The sequence below is a fragment of the Eumetopias jubatus genome, unplaced genomic scaffold, assembly GCF_037043125.1.
Source record: "Eumetopias jubatus isolate StellerSeaLion01/CBP00866 unplaced genomic scaffold, mEumJub1_p1.0 scaffold_9, whole genome shotgun sequence".
Lineage (NCBI taxonomy): Eukaryota > Metazoa > Chordata > Mammalia > Carnivora > Otariidae > Eumetopias > Eumetopias jubatus.
Window position 1 is genome coordinate 77,193,346 of NW_028274815.1, and position 15,252 is coordinate 77,208,597.

At 52.9% G+C, this 15,252-nt stretch overlaps 1 protein-coding gene across 1 annotated transcript; it reads right to left on the bottom strand.

Moving 5' to 3' along the window:
- Positions 1–5,601: 5,601 nt before the first annotated feature.
- ACTR1B (actin related protein 1B) lies at positions 5,602–14,385 on the bottom strand. The gene is made up of 11 exons (XM_028104066.2): positions 14,187–14,385; positions 12,053–12,117; positions 10,707–10,782; positions 9,512–9,637; positions 9,043–9,167; positions 8,593–8,809; positions 8,364–8,456; positions 8,103–8,277; positions 7,072–7,133; positions 6,776–6,816; positions 5,602–6,613 (listed from the first exon to the last, which is right to left on the bottom strand). The coding sequence occupies exons 1-11, from the start codon at positions 14,232–14,234 to the stop codon at positions 6,511–6,513; spliced, it is 1,131 nt and encodes a 376-aa protein (XP_027959867.1). The 5' UTR covers positions 14,235–14,385; the 3' UTR covers positions 5,602–6,510.
- Positions 14,386–15,252: the final 867 nt, after the last annotated feature.

Genomic DNA, 15,252 nt, shown 5'->3' on the forward strand with positions numbered 1-15,252 from the left:
GCACTTTGGGTATTTGACATTTAGGGATTTATTAAATTTTAGATGTTAATGGAATTAACTTATGCGTTAGAGATTCTTGGTGAGGTCCTTAGGGGTGAAATATGTCTGGGATTAGCTTTAAAACAGTGGGAAGAAAAGGAAGAGGAGTTTGGGGTAGGAATGAGCCATTGTAGCCAGGTAGAAGAATGGTCATTGTTCTACTCTTGTGTATGTTTGAACTTTATCATAATAAAAAAAATAAGAGTTGAAAGAAATTTTAGAAAGTCCATTTCGGCTACTTTATATTTGTGACAGCCTGGACAATTAAGTTCTCAAAAGCTGTTTGTAAAATGGAACTGGTTGGTACCTTTCTGTTTCTGTTGGGATTAGCCACAGAGGTGGCTTTAGTTACTTTCTCCACAAAATGGGTTCAGACTAGGTCTTTTTTTTTTTAAAGATTTTATTTATTCGTGAGAGACAGAGAGAGAAGCAGAGAGAGAAGCAGGCTTCCTGCTGAGCAGGGAGCCCAATGTGGGACTCGATCCCAGGAGCCTGGGATCATGACCTGAGCCGAAGGCAGACACTCAACCATCTGAGCCACCCAGGCGCCCCAGACTAGGTCTTTGAGCTGAGCTGATAATGGGGAGCTTTAGGGAGAAAAGCCCTTTCCCCCAGTGTTGCCTTACTTCCTCTTCAAGGTATAGTCAGAGCTGCTGTTTCTATTCTTTGCTGTCATTATCTTTGGTTTCCAGGAAATGCTAGAGCATTTGTCTGCCATTCAAGGCCATTCCCTTTGGGAAGGGGAATACCTAGCCATCTATTAAATCTACCCATACCACTCCCACCTCAAATGCTGTTCTAAACAAGAGTTTACTCTGTACCGCCACTCAGCCCTTCTGTCTGGCCTACCTCCTGCATTCCCCCTTCCTTTTTCACTGTCTTCCTTTCCACCCTTCTTAGGGTGAGCTTTTGACTCCCCATGTCATTAATTGGATTTGTCTTCTCCCTCCCTCAATTTCAAGACCCTCTGCTGTTTAAAACTGTACTCAAGGGCGCCTGGGTGGCTCAGTCGTTGAGCACCTGCCTTCAGCTCAGGTCATGATCCCGGGGTCCTGGAATCAAGTCCTACGTCTGGCTCCCTGCTCAATGGGAAGCCTGCTTCTCCCTCTCCCACTCCCCCTGCTTGTGTTCCCTCTCTCCCTGTGTCTCTCCCTGTCAAATAAAATCTTTAAATAAATAAATAAAACTGTACCCAATTCTCAGGGTGCTTAGCTGGCTCAGTCGGTGGAACATGTGACTTGATCTCAGGGTTGTAAGTTTGAGCCCCAGGTTGGATGTTGAGATTGCTTAAAAAAAAAACATATTCTCCCCTAAAGAAAGAAAAATCCCCAGTACCCGTCCAGACTGTGGTAGGCAGGATAATGGCCCCCCAAAGATGTCCATATCCTAGTCCCAGAATCTGTGAATACATTAGGTAATGTAGTAAAAAGTTATTAAGGTTGCAAATCAACTGACCTTAAAATAGGGAGATTATCCTGGATTATCCAGGTGGGCTCAATAATTCGAGGGCAGCAGAAGAAGAGAGTTGAAGGGAGATGTGACTGTGGGAGAATGGTCAGAGAGATGCAGCATTGTTGTTTTGAAGATGGAAGAAGGAGGCTAGAATCGAAGGAATACCAGGCAAGGAATGCAGCCTATAGACTCGAGGGAAGAAGATAAGCCTCACTCTGACAGTATTAAACAATCTGCAAGTACAGAATAAAGAACTTGTTTCCTGGAACGATTTGAGTGTGAGCTGCTGATCTGATGCCCCATCGCACTTCAGTGTATGTTTTTTACAAAGACATTCTTTTATATACCTATAATATGACCATCAAAAATCAGGAAGTTACAATTTACACAGTTCTGCCATTTAATCCTCAGACCCTATTCAAGGGTTGCTAAGTGTGCCTATAATATCCTTTATAGAGCCAGTTCAGAATCCTATGTTGCCTTTAGTTGTCATGTCCCTTTAGTCGTCTCCCCTCTGGAACAGTTCCTCAGTCTTTCCAGGCTTCTGAAAATTACACCAACTCGGGTTGGTCTGATGTTCCCCCAGGACTGGGTTCAGCATTATGCGTCTTGGGCACGAGCACTGCAGAGGTGACGCTGCACTCTTCCTGCTAGGTGTGTGATGTCGCCTTGTCCCATTGCTGATAGGATTTACTTTGGTCACCTGGTTAAACTAATGTCTGCCAGACTTCACTGTGCAGCTGCTCCTTAATAAGTATCTTATGCGGGCAACACTTTGAAATGTCACTTGCTCCTCACCAAGACTTTGATTTATATCAGAATGGACTCATGCTTTATTATATTCAGTGGATTATAATTCGTAACTATTATTTAGCTTCTGATGTTTAATTTGTTCCAAATTTGGCTGGTAGGAGCTTCTTCAAGTTGGCACCTGTGGCCTTTTGACATGTCCCTACCATTCTTTGAGCACTTTTTTAATTTTCTGGCACAAAATGTTCTAGGTTCACCCTTCCAGGCTGTTTATAAACTCATGAGGTAGGTACTCTTATTATCACCCCCATTTTAGAGATGGGGAATCCTAGGAACAGCTCAGGATTATGCAGCTAGCTAGTTGTGGTGCCAGGATTGTGAATGCAGAACACAGCTTGAGCCTGAGCTGTCCCCGCCCCCCACCCTTTTGAGGTAATTTTAGATTTGCGGAGACTGCACAGAGTTCCTGTTTACCCTCCGCCCAGTCTCCCTTAATGTTAACAGCACAATGACTGCAACCAGGAAATTCACACTCACACGGTGCTATTCACTGATTTTGCCAGCTTTCCCATTAAGGTCCTCGCCAGTCCCAGACCTCACATTGCACTTTGCTGTCATGCCTTAGTCTTCTCCAATCTGTGACAGTTGCTGTTTTTACCTTCATAACCTGTCACTTTTGAGTAAGAGAACTTGTCTATTAAATTTGTAGGATGCCCTGAGTTTGGGTTTGCTTGTTTGTTCCTGGCCAGACTGAGGTGATGGGAATAGCACGGGTGACACTGCACCCTTAGTGCAGCACCTCAAGAGACAGTGACTAATGACTGGGGAGGCACACTTTGATCATTGGCTTAAGGTGCTATCCACTAGGTTTCTCCACCATAAAGTTACTATTTTTCCTTTTTGTAGTTACTAGTTATCTTGTGGGGAAATACTCTGAAGCAATGCAAATGTTCTTGCTTTTGCTCACTAATGTTTGCATCCATTTTTGTCTACAATTAGTACTGTGGTGTTTGCCTGCCTATGGTGATTTCCATTTTCCATTATTCCTTCTACAGGAATTGAACTACTGTAAGGAACTGTCCCTCCTTCCCCTATGTTTACATCTATTCGGTTTATTTATATCAGAGTGGACTCATAAGTATTTTATTCTGTGGCTTGTCATCCATCACAGATTTGATCACTGGGTGCTCCTTCAAGTTGGTTTCTGTGTCCTTAAGACAACAAGCCCCCTCCTTTTTGGGGCACTTCCTTACTCTATGGTACCACAAGATAGTCCAGGCTCATTTTATACTTTCTCTGCTCTAGATCTGGAATTCCTCCAGATCTGATTCCTTCTACTGAAGAGTGGTATTTAGAAGCACTGTATGTGCCTGTTACTGGGGTGTCACTGTGTCTAGGTCCTCTAAGCAGACACAGCTGGGAAATACGCACGTATATTCTAACCCCAGCATTCACACACTGCAGCCTATTTATTTCAGCACCTATCTGTGTATTAAAAACCATGAGTCCATACCTCCAATCCCAATCCAATACCACAAAGTTCATTCTTGCTTTACCACCTTTTTGTCTGTAGCTTTTCTCCAACAGTGGGAAACCTGGCATGACCAGAGATCTGTAACCATACTGTCCCTACTGGAAGAGGGAGTGGGGAGGATGCTGCATTGTGCTTAGCCTTAGAGGATGGGGTTTTGACAGACATGAGGGAAAGTCATTCCCGGCAGAGAGTAGAAGCTGGCGGGCAAAGCATGACGATGTGTGGACCTACAACAGGAAAGGAACAGATCCCAATGGGCCTGAATTTAATGCAGCATGTAGTTCATGAAGGGGATTTCACCTGCGGCACATCAATTCAGTTTTTTTCTGCCAGGCAGTGGAGAACTGCCTGACATTTTGGATTAGGAAGTGGCAGAACCAAGGCTATGTGGGCTTGAGATCCAAGAGCAAATGGACTGGGTGGAGGGGGAGGATGAAGCTAGCATCATAAGACAGGGTGCTAGAGGCCAGCACAGTAAAGGAGCATAGAAAGGCATAGAAGAACCAACAGAACTTGGTAAATGGCAGAAAGTGGAGAAGGTAAGGAAAAGGAAGGAGTCAAAGTAATAATGCTCCAAACCTGTGTAGTTTGGAGAAAGTGGTACCATGAACCCAACCCCAAAAAGTGTTCTCTGTAAACTGTTTTCCCCTTGAGGGCACGTACAGGCTTAACTACCCTGTGACCACAAAGCCTGGTAAAATACCCTGTGACGACAGGCCTCAGTCAGCTCTCCCTTACTACCTGATCTCAGCTCTCGGCCCTCCTTCAACCCCACCAAATCCAAATGCCTTCAACACACGGCTATGACAACCATCCTTCCATGGCCAGCTGCCCACCACCTAGGACACAGCTAAAAACCCTCTCCAGGCCCTCCACGAGCTGGCCCCAACCTCCCTTTTGGGTTTATCTTGCATTATGACCAGAGGAGGCCACTCAGCCTTCCCTGCTAACTTGGCATCACTTGGGTCCGTGCCCTCTCAAGCCCCACTGGTCCCCGGCGTCCCCTTGAGTTCTTACCTCAACTGGGAACACCCTCCCCCACCTGCTTGACCCCTCCTGAACCTGTGCAAGTCATCCCACCACTTGCTGGGCTAGATGCCCCTCTTCCCAGCCCCACAATGCTACCAAAATGGCCAGTCCATCTTCTTCCCCTAACCCATACGTTTTTGGGGGCAAAGACATGTCTTGTTTGCCACTGGCCTCAAACCTGAACCTGTGGCACCTTCCTGGACATACTGCAGGTGTCCAAATCCCTGATGAAGGAAAGGAAAGGGCAGACAGTCACCGATCTCTCTCATGCCTCACTGTACCCTCCCATCCCCCACCACTCAGCTTCTTCCTTCAGAGCTTAGCTCATCAACACAGCCTTCTCCACCTCCCCCCACAGTCTCCTTCCAGCTGGCCTGACCCCTGAGCCCACACCACTGTTGGGTCTGTCAGCCTCGGCCATGTCTGAGCAGGCCAGCAGAGGTGCCCAGACAGAATGGGCGGGTGCGGATGCCCCGAGCCCCAGGCCTGCCTGCCATGAGGTCCTGTCCAGGAATAAGGCTGGGGAAGGCAGCCTTGTTCTCTGCTTCTGAGTTCTCCACTCCTCCTGGTGGATTGCAGCAAGTGGGTAATGAGGCAGGGGAATTCTACCACCAGGTTGAGAGCCCAACCTCCTGGGGCCTCCTGTGCCTCGTTGCCCCGCCAACCACTGAAACCCTCAGGCTCCTGAGCTAGAGCCAGTGCCATGCTGCCTTCTTGCTGGTCCTTTCTCTCAAAGTCCCCAGGGATGGATGAGTGAACAACAACACAAAGAACCACAAGAAAACAGAGCCACGCACTAGGCCTTGTCCATAATTATTACTATAATGATTTACAAAAAAGGTTTTCAGGCAACTGTGTTAAATTATTGTACATATCTGGGAGAGGGAAGTGGGGGTCCTGGCCACAGGGTCAATGAAAACCTCCTTCATGGGAGAGGTGGGAAAAGGAAATGTGCCCCCCTTACTCCTTCTAGGTCTGACTTCAGATTAAGTGGCTTCCTCTCAACAAATGGAAGACCATTAACCCTTTCCTATCCAGGGCACTAAGGTAAAGGAGAGGGAGCAGTGTCAATGAAGTGCTTTGAAGGGAGACCGCAATAAACTGGCCACCCGGACCCCGTGATCCTCTGCCCTGGCTCCAAAGGGTCTGATCCCCCCAGACCCTTGGCTGGGGATGGAAGACTGCCCAGTCCTCAGCCTACACCAAGGCATCCACCTAGGAAGACAGGAGCACTGAATGCGATAGGGTAAGGGATGCCTCGGTGTGGCACAGGAAGCGGTGACGCACCAGTGGGGAGCTGCTGGCCACCCCTCCACCCATGCCTCAAGGCCAGCTACGCAGGCATCCAGGCACTCTGGCTCTGGGTGGGATCCTGGCCTCGGAGCCTGGGGAAGCAGCCCCAGGGGTCAGAACAAGACCCTGCCAGGGGAGACCCCTGGAAAAATCCAAAGCTGGGCTCCTCAATTCCTAAGTTCCAGCTCATGACTCCATCCATGCAGCTAAATGTTACTGTGTGCGTGTGTGCGCGTGTGTGCGTGTGTGCGCGTGCGCAGAGGAGGGCTGCAGGGAAGCATGGCTGCCCCATCTGCCCAGGGTTCAGGGCATGCAGGGGACCCTAAGCCTAGGATGTGAGCCCAGACCGGAAAGGGGTAAGGGCTCTGACTCCCCTTTCCTCCCACTCCCAACACGCTACACCTCTTCGGGCACTAGAAGGTTTTACGATGAATAGCACGGGAGCCATCCTCTTCATACTCCTTTTTGGATACCCACATCTTCTTAAAAGTATCGAGCGAGGCCAGGATGGAGCCACTGTGAGAAGGGAGGGATAGACTCTTGTGGACCCAAAGGTTCGGCCATCGACCATTTCTGGGCACTCAGAGCTCCATCTCCTTTACCTGGGAGGGAACCCACCTCCACCTGGCCTGGGCCAATGGTCTCCTCCCAGAGCCCTCCCCGTGAGCCCCGCCTCACCCGATCCACGTGGAGTACAGCCGCTCCTGAGGGGCCGAGATCTAGAGGGAACAAGCAGCAATGTAATTGTCCATCCCACACGGCAGCCCCCACCCCAGCCTTGGGAGCCTCTCCCCGAGGGCCCGAGGCCAGGTAGCAATTGTATCAGCTGGGAGCAGTGGCAGCAGCCGGACACGGAGGAGCTGGCTGGGCTGAGCTGGGAGTGAGAGGGTGTCAAGGTGGCATTTGTCCTTTCCTCCCCCACAGTCAAGGTTGCCTAGCACCCCCATGCCCCCTGGGGCTCCCTGTAACCTCACCTTGATTTTGACATCCTTTGGGGCAAGCTTCTTCACTTCACTTAGCAATCGGTCACCGAAGCCTGTGAACACAAGGCTGGCTGAGCCCAGGGCCCACATCTGAACCCCCTTACCAGCTGCTGCCACCCTTCTTTTACTAGTTCTTTCCAGGATCAAGGAGGGGGGCAAGCGACCCCAAGGGCAGGAAAGAGCACCATGCCTGAGGTGGGCCCAGCTTCCCCAGAGAGCCAGTGTGAGAGGGAACCCCGAGTCACACAGCTCAGTCTGGCTCCTGCGCTCTTCCACCCAAAGCAAAGTCACAGGTAAATGACAAATCAGGGGAATATCTACCATTTCTGCCCATCACAGAGGCAAAGATCACACGCAGTGCTGGGAGGGCCCTGGGGGACTCACTTTGGTGGTAGCTACCAGATAACAAGAACCTATGCCCACCCTCGGACTCAGCAAGTCTCCTGGGATTTCCCCTAGGGATATTCTTACTGCGTGAGGTTGTCCGATGGAGCACCTCTGTGATTAGAGATGGCTGCAACAACCTCGCAGGCCATCAGCAGGTCAAGGGGGAAACGGCACATCCACTCAGCGAAATGCCACATGACCATATGAAAGAGCTCACATGGATGGGGAAAGACCTTCCAGATATGGGGCTATGTGACAAATACATGGTGTGCAGCTTGGGGAGCGTGTTATGATGGGTGTAAAAGCGGGAGCAAGGGGAACGCACTTTCGCTTACACCTGCACAGTGCTGCTGAGCGCACAGCTGAGGAACCTGTACCTGCCGGGGGAGGGGGCAGGGCGACCAAGACAGTGGGGAAAGGGAGACGTCATCTCACACATTTCAGATCTTATGTGAACTTATCACCTACTTACAAAGTCAATAAAATTTAATTTTAAGCCTTTCTCTTAAAAAAATAAATGGTGAGTACCAAAAAGCCAATAGAAAACAGGCCACGTCCCAGGCTCCAGGGAGGGGGGTGCGGTCTAAGTCCTGATGGTACCTTAGTCTTGATCGCCACCTCCCAAATGGGGCTACCTTTGAAAAGCGTAGAGCCACCCGAAAGCACAATGTTGGCGAACAGCGTCCGGCGAAGGTCCATGTCAGACTTGTGGATGGCGAAGGCCAGCACCTCGTGGAGCCCTTCACTCTCATCACCTACCAGGTCTGGCTGGAACAGCAGCTCAGGGGCCCGGAACCGCGCTGGCCCCACCTTTGGAACACAAGATTGAGGGGGCCTCTTCTTCCTCCAGATAGCATCATCACCGCCGCCCCCCAGTGCCAGGCCGGGCAACTTACGTCGAGCATGCTGCCGTCTGGCAAGGTGTACTGCACCTTCTCCGTCTCCAGAGCCTCATCCTTCTGCGGGTTGATGGAGAGGTAGCAGGCTCGCTGCGGTGGGCAGGGACACAATGCTCAGAAGGCTGCAACCGGGAAACCCACACCCGGGGCTCAGCCTCACGCCTTGGTGCCGCCACCTCCCGTTGCCGCACCCAGCCTGCCTCCACACCCTCCTGCCATCTGTCACCTCTTTGATGGTCCGGACAACCTCGAACTCGGCTGAGGTGTGAAAGTCAACTCCTTCCTTGCGCAGCAGTAGCCGGAGGTAGCGGGAGACATCGCGGCCAGCAATGTCCACGCGCATGATGGAGTGCGGCATGGCAAAGCCCTCGTAGATGGGGACAGCATGAGTGACCCCGTCCCCCGAGTCTAAGACCACTCCTGTCGTGCGTCCTGTTGCATACCTGTCACCAGGTCAGCATCCCTTCACCTCAGCCACTGAGGCACGGGGCCCTCCTCACCCCTGGAAGGGACCCTGGGACATGGGCATTATTGGATCTGAAATAGGGACCTGAGGAACTCCCCAAAGGAACAGTTACCAGGGGGCTGTTTCTATGGGCAAGTGAGACATGAGCAGGAGGATGGCCGCAGGGAGGACGGGGACCCAGGGGACCCCCAGGGCTTAGGGAGCACTCACAGGCTGAGCACGGCCTGCATGGAGATAAACAGGGCTGGCACGTTGAAGGTCTCAAAGAACACCTCTGCTGCCTTCTCCCGGTTCTTACTTGGGTTGAGTGGAGCCTCCGTTAGGAGAACAGGATGCTACAAGAGATGGCAGGGTTTAGGCACGTGTAGACAACGTGCTAGGCCCTAGAAGGATCTTCCCAGCCGGCCAGCCCCCTGCTGTGAGCACAGGCTGCTTCAGCCTGCCGTCCTGCCCGAGGGCAAGAGCCCACTGTCTGTCAGCAGTTCCCCTTCCAAAGATCCCGCTTTCTCTGGAGAACTCGACTTGGCAGCCACCGACTGTGCGGACCCGCATCCACGCCACGAAGAGGCAGCAGGTGCTAATAAAATCCAGAGGAAGCGGGGCAGCACAACCAGGAAGGAAAGAGCAGTGAGACTGCAGAGCGAGGGCAGAGTGGGGAATTCGGGGCTGCCTGTCACACCTCCTCGGAGAAAGTCTGCAGCTGGTCCTTGGAGTAGACGTACTGCCAGATGCGCTCCATGTCGTTCCAGTCCCGTACCACGCCGTGCTCCATGGGGTAGCGGATGGCCAGCAGCCCCCGGTGCTCCTGTCGGGGAGGGTGGGAAGGTCAGCCGGAGCGCCGAGCCCCTCTCCAGCAACCGCTTTCCGCCTTCCTGTGAGCCACCCCTTCATCTGCCCTGAATAGAACCACCACTGCTTCCTGGGTGTCCCCAAGCCTGGTGGCAGGTCCTGCACTCAGCACAGCCTCCTCTGTCCAGCAGCAGCTTCTCAGGCCCTCAGGGCCCAGTCAGCTTCAACTGGCAAGGGACAGCGAGGGTGGCGACGTGCTCCCTCCAATGCTAGTCCTCCCCTTCCTCCCCTGGCTGTGCTTCGGGGGCTTCTCTACTTGCCACCAACATGTTCTCCTCTCTTTTCCCCTCACACTGCCCAGTTTCCTTCCCACCACTCTGCAGTGACTGCTCTGGAGCCAGGAGCCGCCTTGTGGCCGATCCCACGCTGTTCTCTCCTGTGGTCACCTGTGGCTCACTGCTCCTTCCAGCTTTTCAGCCACTGCTCACACGTCCTGCACGGACCTGCCCTTCGGTGGGCCCCCAGAGTGTGCCCCCTTTCACCAAACACCACTGGACCGCTCTCACCCACAGCCATGGCTCCTACCGACCCCACCTCCTGAGAGGCCCGCATCTCTGCACCCCTGGCTCAGCGCCCCCCACACTGTGTCCCCCCGGTGCCTAAACTGCACTTGCTGCTGCCCCCCTACACCTCCACTCCTCCCCCCAGGGCCTCCTCTGGCCATGGAGCATTTAGACAAGCCACCCCACCTGGAGTGTAAGAGGTGGCCCCATGACACTCATTTCTATCAGTCATCAAGTCTGAGGGATCCAGACTCTTAAGTCACTTTTTAATCAATTCTTTCCTCTGTAGCTTCCAAATCGCTCTACAAGACAGGGCATGAAGTAGTCTGTTCCCCCATACAGGAACCCTCGTGCCATCTCAGGGTGTTTCCGAGCTGAAGCCTTGAGAGCCCAGGAAGATACCAGACAGATGGCCCCAGAAAACAGATTCCCTCTCGGGAGGTACAGGTCTGACCACGAGCCCATGTTCCCGGGACTATGAAGACCCCAAGCCCAGGCAAAGGCAGGCTCCACAGGTGTTACCTCTGCTTTTGGTCCAATGAAGAGGTCCCCCTCCAGGGCTCCAGCCATCACTCGCATGTGCTTAGGGCGCCCGACACTGCAAGGACAGGTCGAGTCAGCAAGGTGGGTGGGGGGCGTGGGTGAGCCCACGTCCAGGAAAACCAAAGTCTAACTCTTGTGGTCAAAGGGTAACTGCTCCAAAGCATCTGGACGTGGCCACATGGCAAAGGCCAGAACCCAGGCCTAGGGGATAGGGGCCTACATAGCAGGCCTTGGCAGGATGGCATGCTCAGGGTCAGAAGAAAAGGTATCCTTTCCATTCCTCACCCTCCCTCCCAGAGAGGGCGGAGAGCTCTGGAATCTCGGCCCTTCATGGTCCAGCCCTGGCAGAGGGTCAGCTTCTGTAGCCACAATGACTCAGCCCACACTCTCGATTTCAGAAGGGCAGGGCTGCTGCCACTGTCTACAGGCCAAGGTCCCAAAGTTGGGTCATGGCTCCCTTGTGCACCTCTCTCTCATTCATTTGGTCCTGTCCCTGCCCACTGCCAGGGCTTTCAGAATACAGATTCAGTTCTTGGAAGACTGGACGGACGACCTACCATTCCAAAATTTGCCCCAAGTTCCCTGCACATCAATAGGAACTTTTAATTGTACCGAAGTGGGGTTCAGAAAAGAAAGCTGAAGCCCTACTGAGTGCTTGGTGCTCCAAGCTGGCCCTATCCCCAGACCAGGTGTGGGGTTCTTGGTATAGCCAGCCACTTTGGGGCCCCCCAGTGCCCCCACTTAGGCTAATCCCTCTAAAACCTCCAGGATTTGAGAAGAAGCACCACCCAGGGAAAACTTCCTGATGGGCTACAGTAGCCGAAGGAGCACTCCAGGTTTATTCCGTGCTTTCCCCCCTTACCCCTGCTGTCACCGGCTCTATTCAGGGAAACACTCCCCTTGACTGAAACCCATTATTTTCTAGAGTTGGAAAATAAACAAGCCCTGAAAGAAACATTTCCTGGGAGGAAAGGATGGCTGTGCATTAATATTCCACTCTTTCTCCTCTGAGTTTGGGTTTTTCTCCCAGAGCTGTCTCCCTTCCATTCTTGCTGCTGCTATGCCACCCTGTTCCCAACAGAATGCTGGTGGCTTCTCCTTCCTTCCTGGCTCAAGGAGGGACCAAATGAGACTTCAAAGAGGAGGAAGCCCAGAGCGCTTGTCTTGTCCTTCCAGAGCCGGTAACAGCATTAGCCTCACAAGTCTGATGTTTTCCCTTATAGGTGGGGGGCAAGAGTTGGCTTCAAAGAGAGCTGTGACAGAGAGCCAATGTTCTTCTAGGAATCCAACAAAAAGGTTAGGGCTGCTGCCTGAGCAACACTTACTAGTTTGGGAAACAGTATTTGGGAATCTGGTCTCCTGCAAAGCCAGCCTTGATCACCCCCGAACCCTGCAAGGAAAAACAATGTTTAGCTCCTGACATACACCTCCAGATGAAGGCAGTGCCCTGCAGTAGAGAGAACTGGCTGCTCCATCATGGCAGCCCGGGGAGGAAGTCTGAGATCCTGCCAAGAGGGCAAGATCATTTACAAGGACACCAGGGATTCACAACTCGGGGGTTATTTTGCACCCCTCCTCCCAGATTTGACAATGTCTGGAGACTGGGGAGGGGAGAGCAGGGGGAGAGGGCTACTGGCACCTAGGGGGTAGATGCCAGGGATCCTACTAAATATCCTACAATACAGAGGCCAGCCCCTCACACACCAAGAATTATTTAAAACTATCTATCTACGTCAATATTGTGGAGATTGAGAAAACATGAACTACATCCTCCTCTGCACACTCTAGGGTCAGTTCTAGGCAGGAGGAATCCCTAGCAGCATAAGCTACTCCCCAAAGTCATCTAGAAGCAACCTCCAAGCATAGTTTTTTTTCAATAGCCCCTGGCCACCCCCACCTCCCATCCCAGCAGACATTGACCTCATATAGGACCCACCCAGGGAAGATCACTGTGTACACAGTGACAACTGGCACCTCTCTTCAAGTGGCTTCTCCAAAGACTACAGGTAAAGAACTTGGTCCCACCACTGCTCCAGCATGGAAACTAGACTTAGGATCTTAAAGGGAACCTGGTATCTAGAAACCTCCCACTAATGAAGGAATCAGCCTCTCAACCTCACTTCCCACAGATCACTGTCACAACCTTTTGGTGCAGTGCAGAAATAAACATCCTCACGTTAGAGAGGAAAGGCTGGAAGCCCACGGGGACCAGGAAGGTTGTCCTCTGAACTCCTAAGCCTCTTGGTTAGCCCAAGTGAATGATCTGCCCAAGAAAGGAAGTGTCCTAGTTCCTCCTGTAGCCTATTGGAGAGGACCTCCGAGCCCAGTTCTAGCCTTCTTATTAAACACCCCCTGCTGTGATTCAAGGAGCCCACGTGGATACTCCGAGAAAAAAAAAAAAAGCCATTCAGGATTACATGGGGGTCATGTGGGAGGGAGACACATCCCAGTAAGAGGAGTGAGTCATAATCAAAAACTCCAAGGCACACACAGCTCAGGCAAATACCCAGCTAGGGGCAGATCTATAGATCTCCTGCCTTTCATTTTCCTCCCATGGACCAGAAAGTTCTGAGGTCAGAAATCCTGAGGGCAGCTGAAAACATGCTGAGCCCCAGTGCTGAAGGACAAGGCCACAAGGAAGCCAGGCAACTTTTCTCTGAAGCTTCCAAACCATTATCCCAAACTGCTATAGGTCTTGGGAAGAGTGGTCCTGAACTCTCCCCACTGTCCTGCTAGCTGTGGAATTTCTGCTCAGCACCGGCAAGGAGTACTTAAGGAGAGGGTCAAAGCAGCCAAGTGGCCAACCAGGTGATGGTGGATATGTGGTTGGCAGAACTTAAAATATATATATATATATCCCCCCCAAACCAAAGAGCCCAGGAGGGCCTGTCCACTCTGGACACTCTAAGAGTTGCAGCCTCTTGGGAACTGCTGTTGTGGAGGTCACCAAGCGAACTCTCTCTGAAAGATCAGACCAGCACTGTGCAAAAGGACAAATGCTGTCTCTCCTCTTCCGTGAGGAGGGGCACCCAGAGCCCGAGAAGAGGGTAAAGGGGCTGGGGCCGAAACCTAACCACTGACCCCCCTCTCAACCAAGAAGAGTTCAGAGTGCGTCCCCAGGCCTGACACATGGGTGCATGGCTGGGCCGCCAGGCTGTCACTCCAGCACTCCCGATGCTGATCAAGTGTCGCTAGACAGATGGATCCCCTGCCTCTCCAGTACCTCCCCGCCGGGCTGGGGGGGGGGGGGGACGGGGGGGGCGCTTCGGGCAGGAGTTCCGCTGCACCGGTGTAGGGGCTGGCCCCAAGGCCCAGGCGACAGAACCAGCTGAGCAGGAGAGCCCTAGGCGGACGTGGCGGGCGGGCAGTGCGTGGAGACTGGCGGGGGTCCCTCCCGGCACCGCCGCATGCGCCCCCGGGGGCAGGGCGCCCGTCCTCCCCCCGACTGCCGGGCCTCACGTTGTCGATGACCACCGGCTGGTTGGCGATAATGTCGTAGGACTCCATGGCCCGGCCGGGCCGGCCCTGCCCAGCGCGGGGCTGCAGGAGGGACCCGCGGGCGTGCGGACCTAGACCGCGGCCGCTCTAGACACGGTGCCGCGCCCCTCCCATCCCGCACGCGCAGCTTACGCTAGCCCCGCGGGGCTTGGTGGAGGGCGCCCCCCCACCCCGGCCAATCACCGCTCCCACTCGTGCGGATTGACGGCGAGCGCCCCGGGCCTGCTGCGGGCAAGGGGGCGGGGCCTCCGGGTGCTGACCAGCCAATTGAGGCCTCCTGGAAGTATTGCCGGGGCGCTTCCAAGGTAGGCTGCGCCGTGTTTTGGGGGGGCGGGGTGACGTCATGGCTCGGCTTTTAAAGGGGACCCGGGCAGAGTCTAGGGGGTTCTGAGAGTCACCTGTCCTGGAAGACTTCGTGTTCCCGAGCGGCAGCACCTGCGACCACGCTACTTCGTGAGCGTGTAGTCCACGAGGAGGCCGGGGCTGGGTATTTTACCCAAGGCATTTCTTTACCGAGCACTGGGGAGAATCCTTTTCCATGTAAAAATTACAGTTCTGTGGTAACTTGGTAGCTGGCGTTAATCGAACACCTGCTGTGTGTTTGCGGAGCACTTCTACCCATTTTACATAGATTATATTAAATCCTTGCACTAACTGTCAGGTAGCTGTGTTCTTATTCCCATTTCGCAGATGTGGGGATAGAGGGGCCTCACAACTCTGTGACTAGCCCGGGGCTATCCAGCTAGCAACAGCTGGGGTCAGCATGCCCGCAGCCTCCAGCGCCTCTGCGGTCTGTAGCCGCAACGGTGCAAGGGATCGAGTCCTAAATTCATTTACCAAACTGAGCCATGGTTATTTGCTTCTACTTACACCTTTCCCACTAAACTGTGAGATTAAATTTGGTAAAGGTGAAGCACAACATTATACAGAAAAGTGCAGAAATCACATTTCAATGAATTATTACAATGTGGGCACACTTGTCTAACCATAACTGAGTTTAAGAAACAGAGCATGACCAGCACCCCAG

Excerpts from the sequence above, each read along its gene's own strand:
- ACTR1B (XM_028104066.2), bottom strand. The coding sequence starts at position 14,234 with ATGGAGTCCTACGACATTATCGCCAACCAGCCGGTGGTCATCGACAAC. Across the intron at positions 12,118-14,186 it reads AGCCGGTGGTCATCGACAAC|GGTTCGGGGGTGATCAAGGC; the intron begins GTGAGGCCCGGC and ends TTTTCCTTGCAG. Across the intron at positions 8,278-8,363 it reads CAGACGGCAGCATGCTCGAC|GTGGGGCCAGCGCGGTTCCG; the intron begins GTAAGTTGCCCG and ends TGTGTTCCAAAG.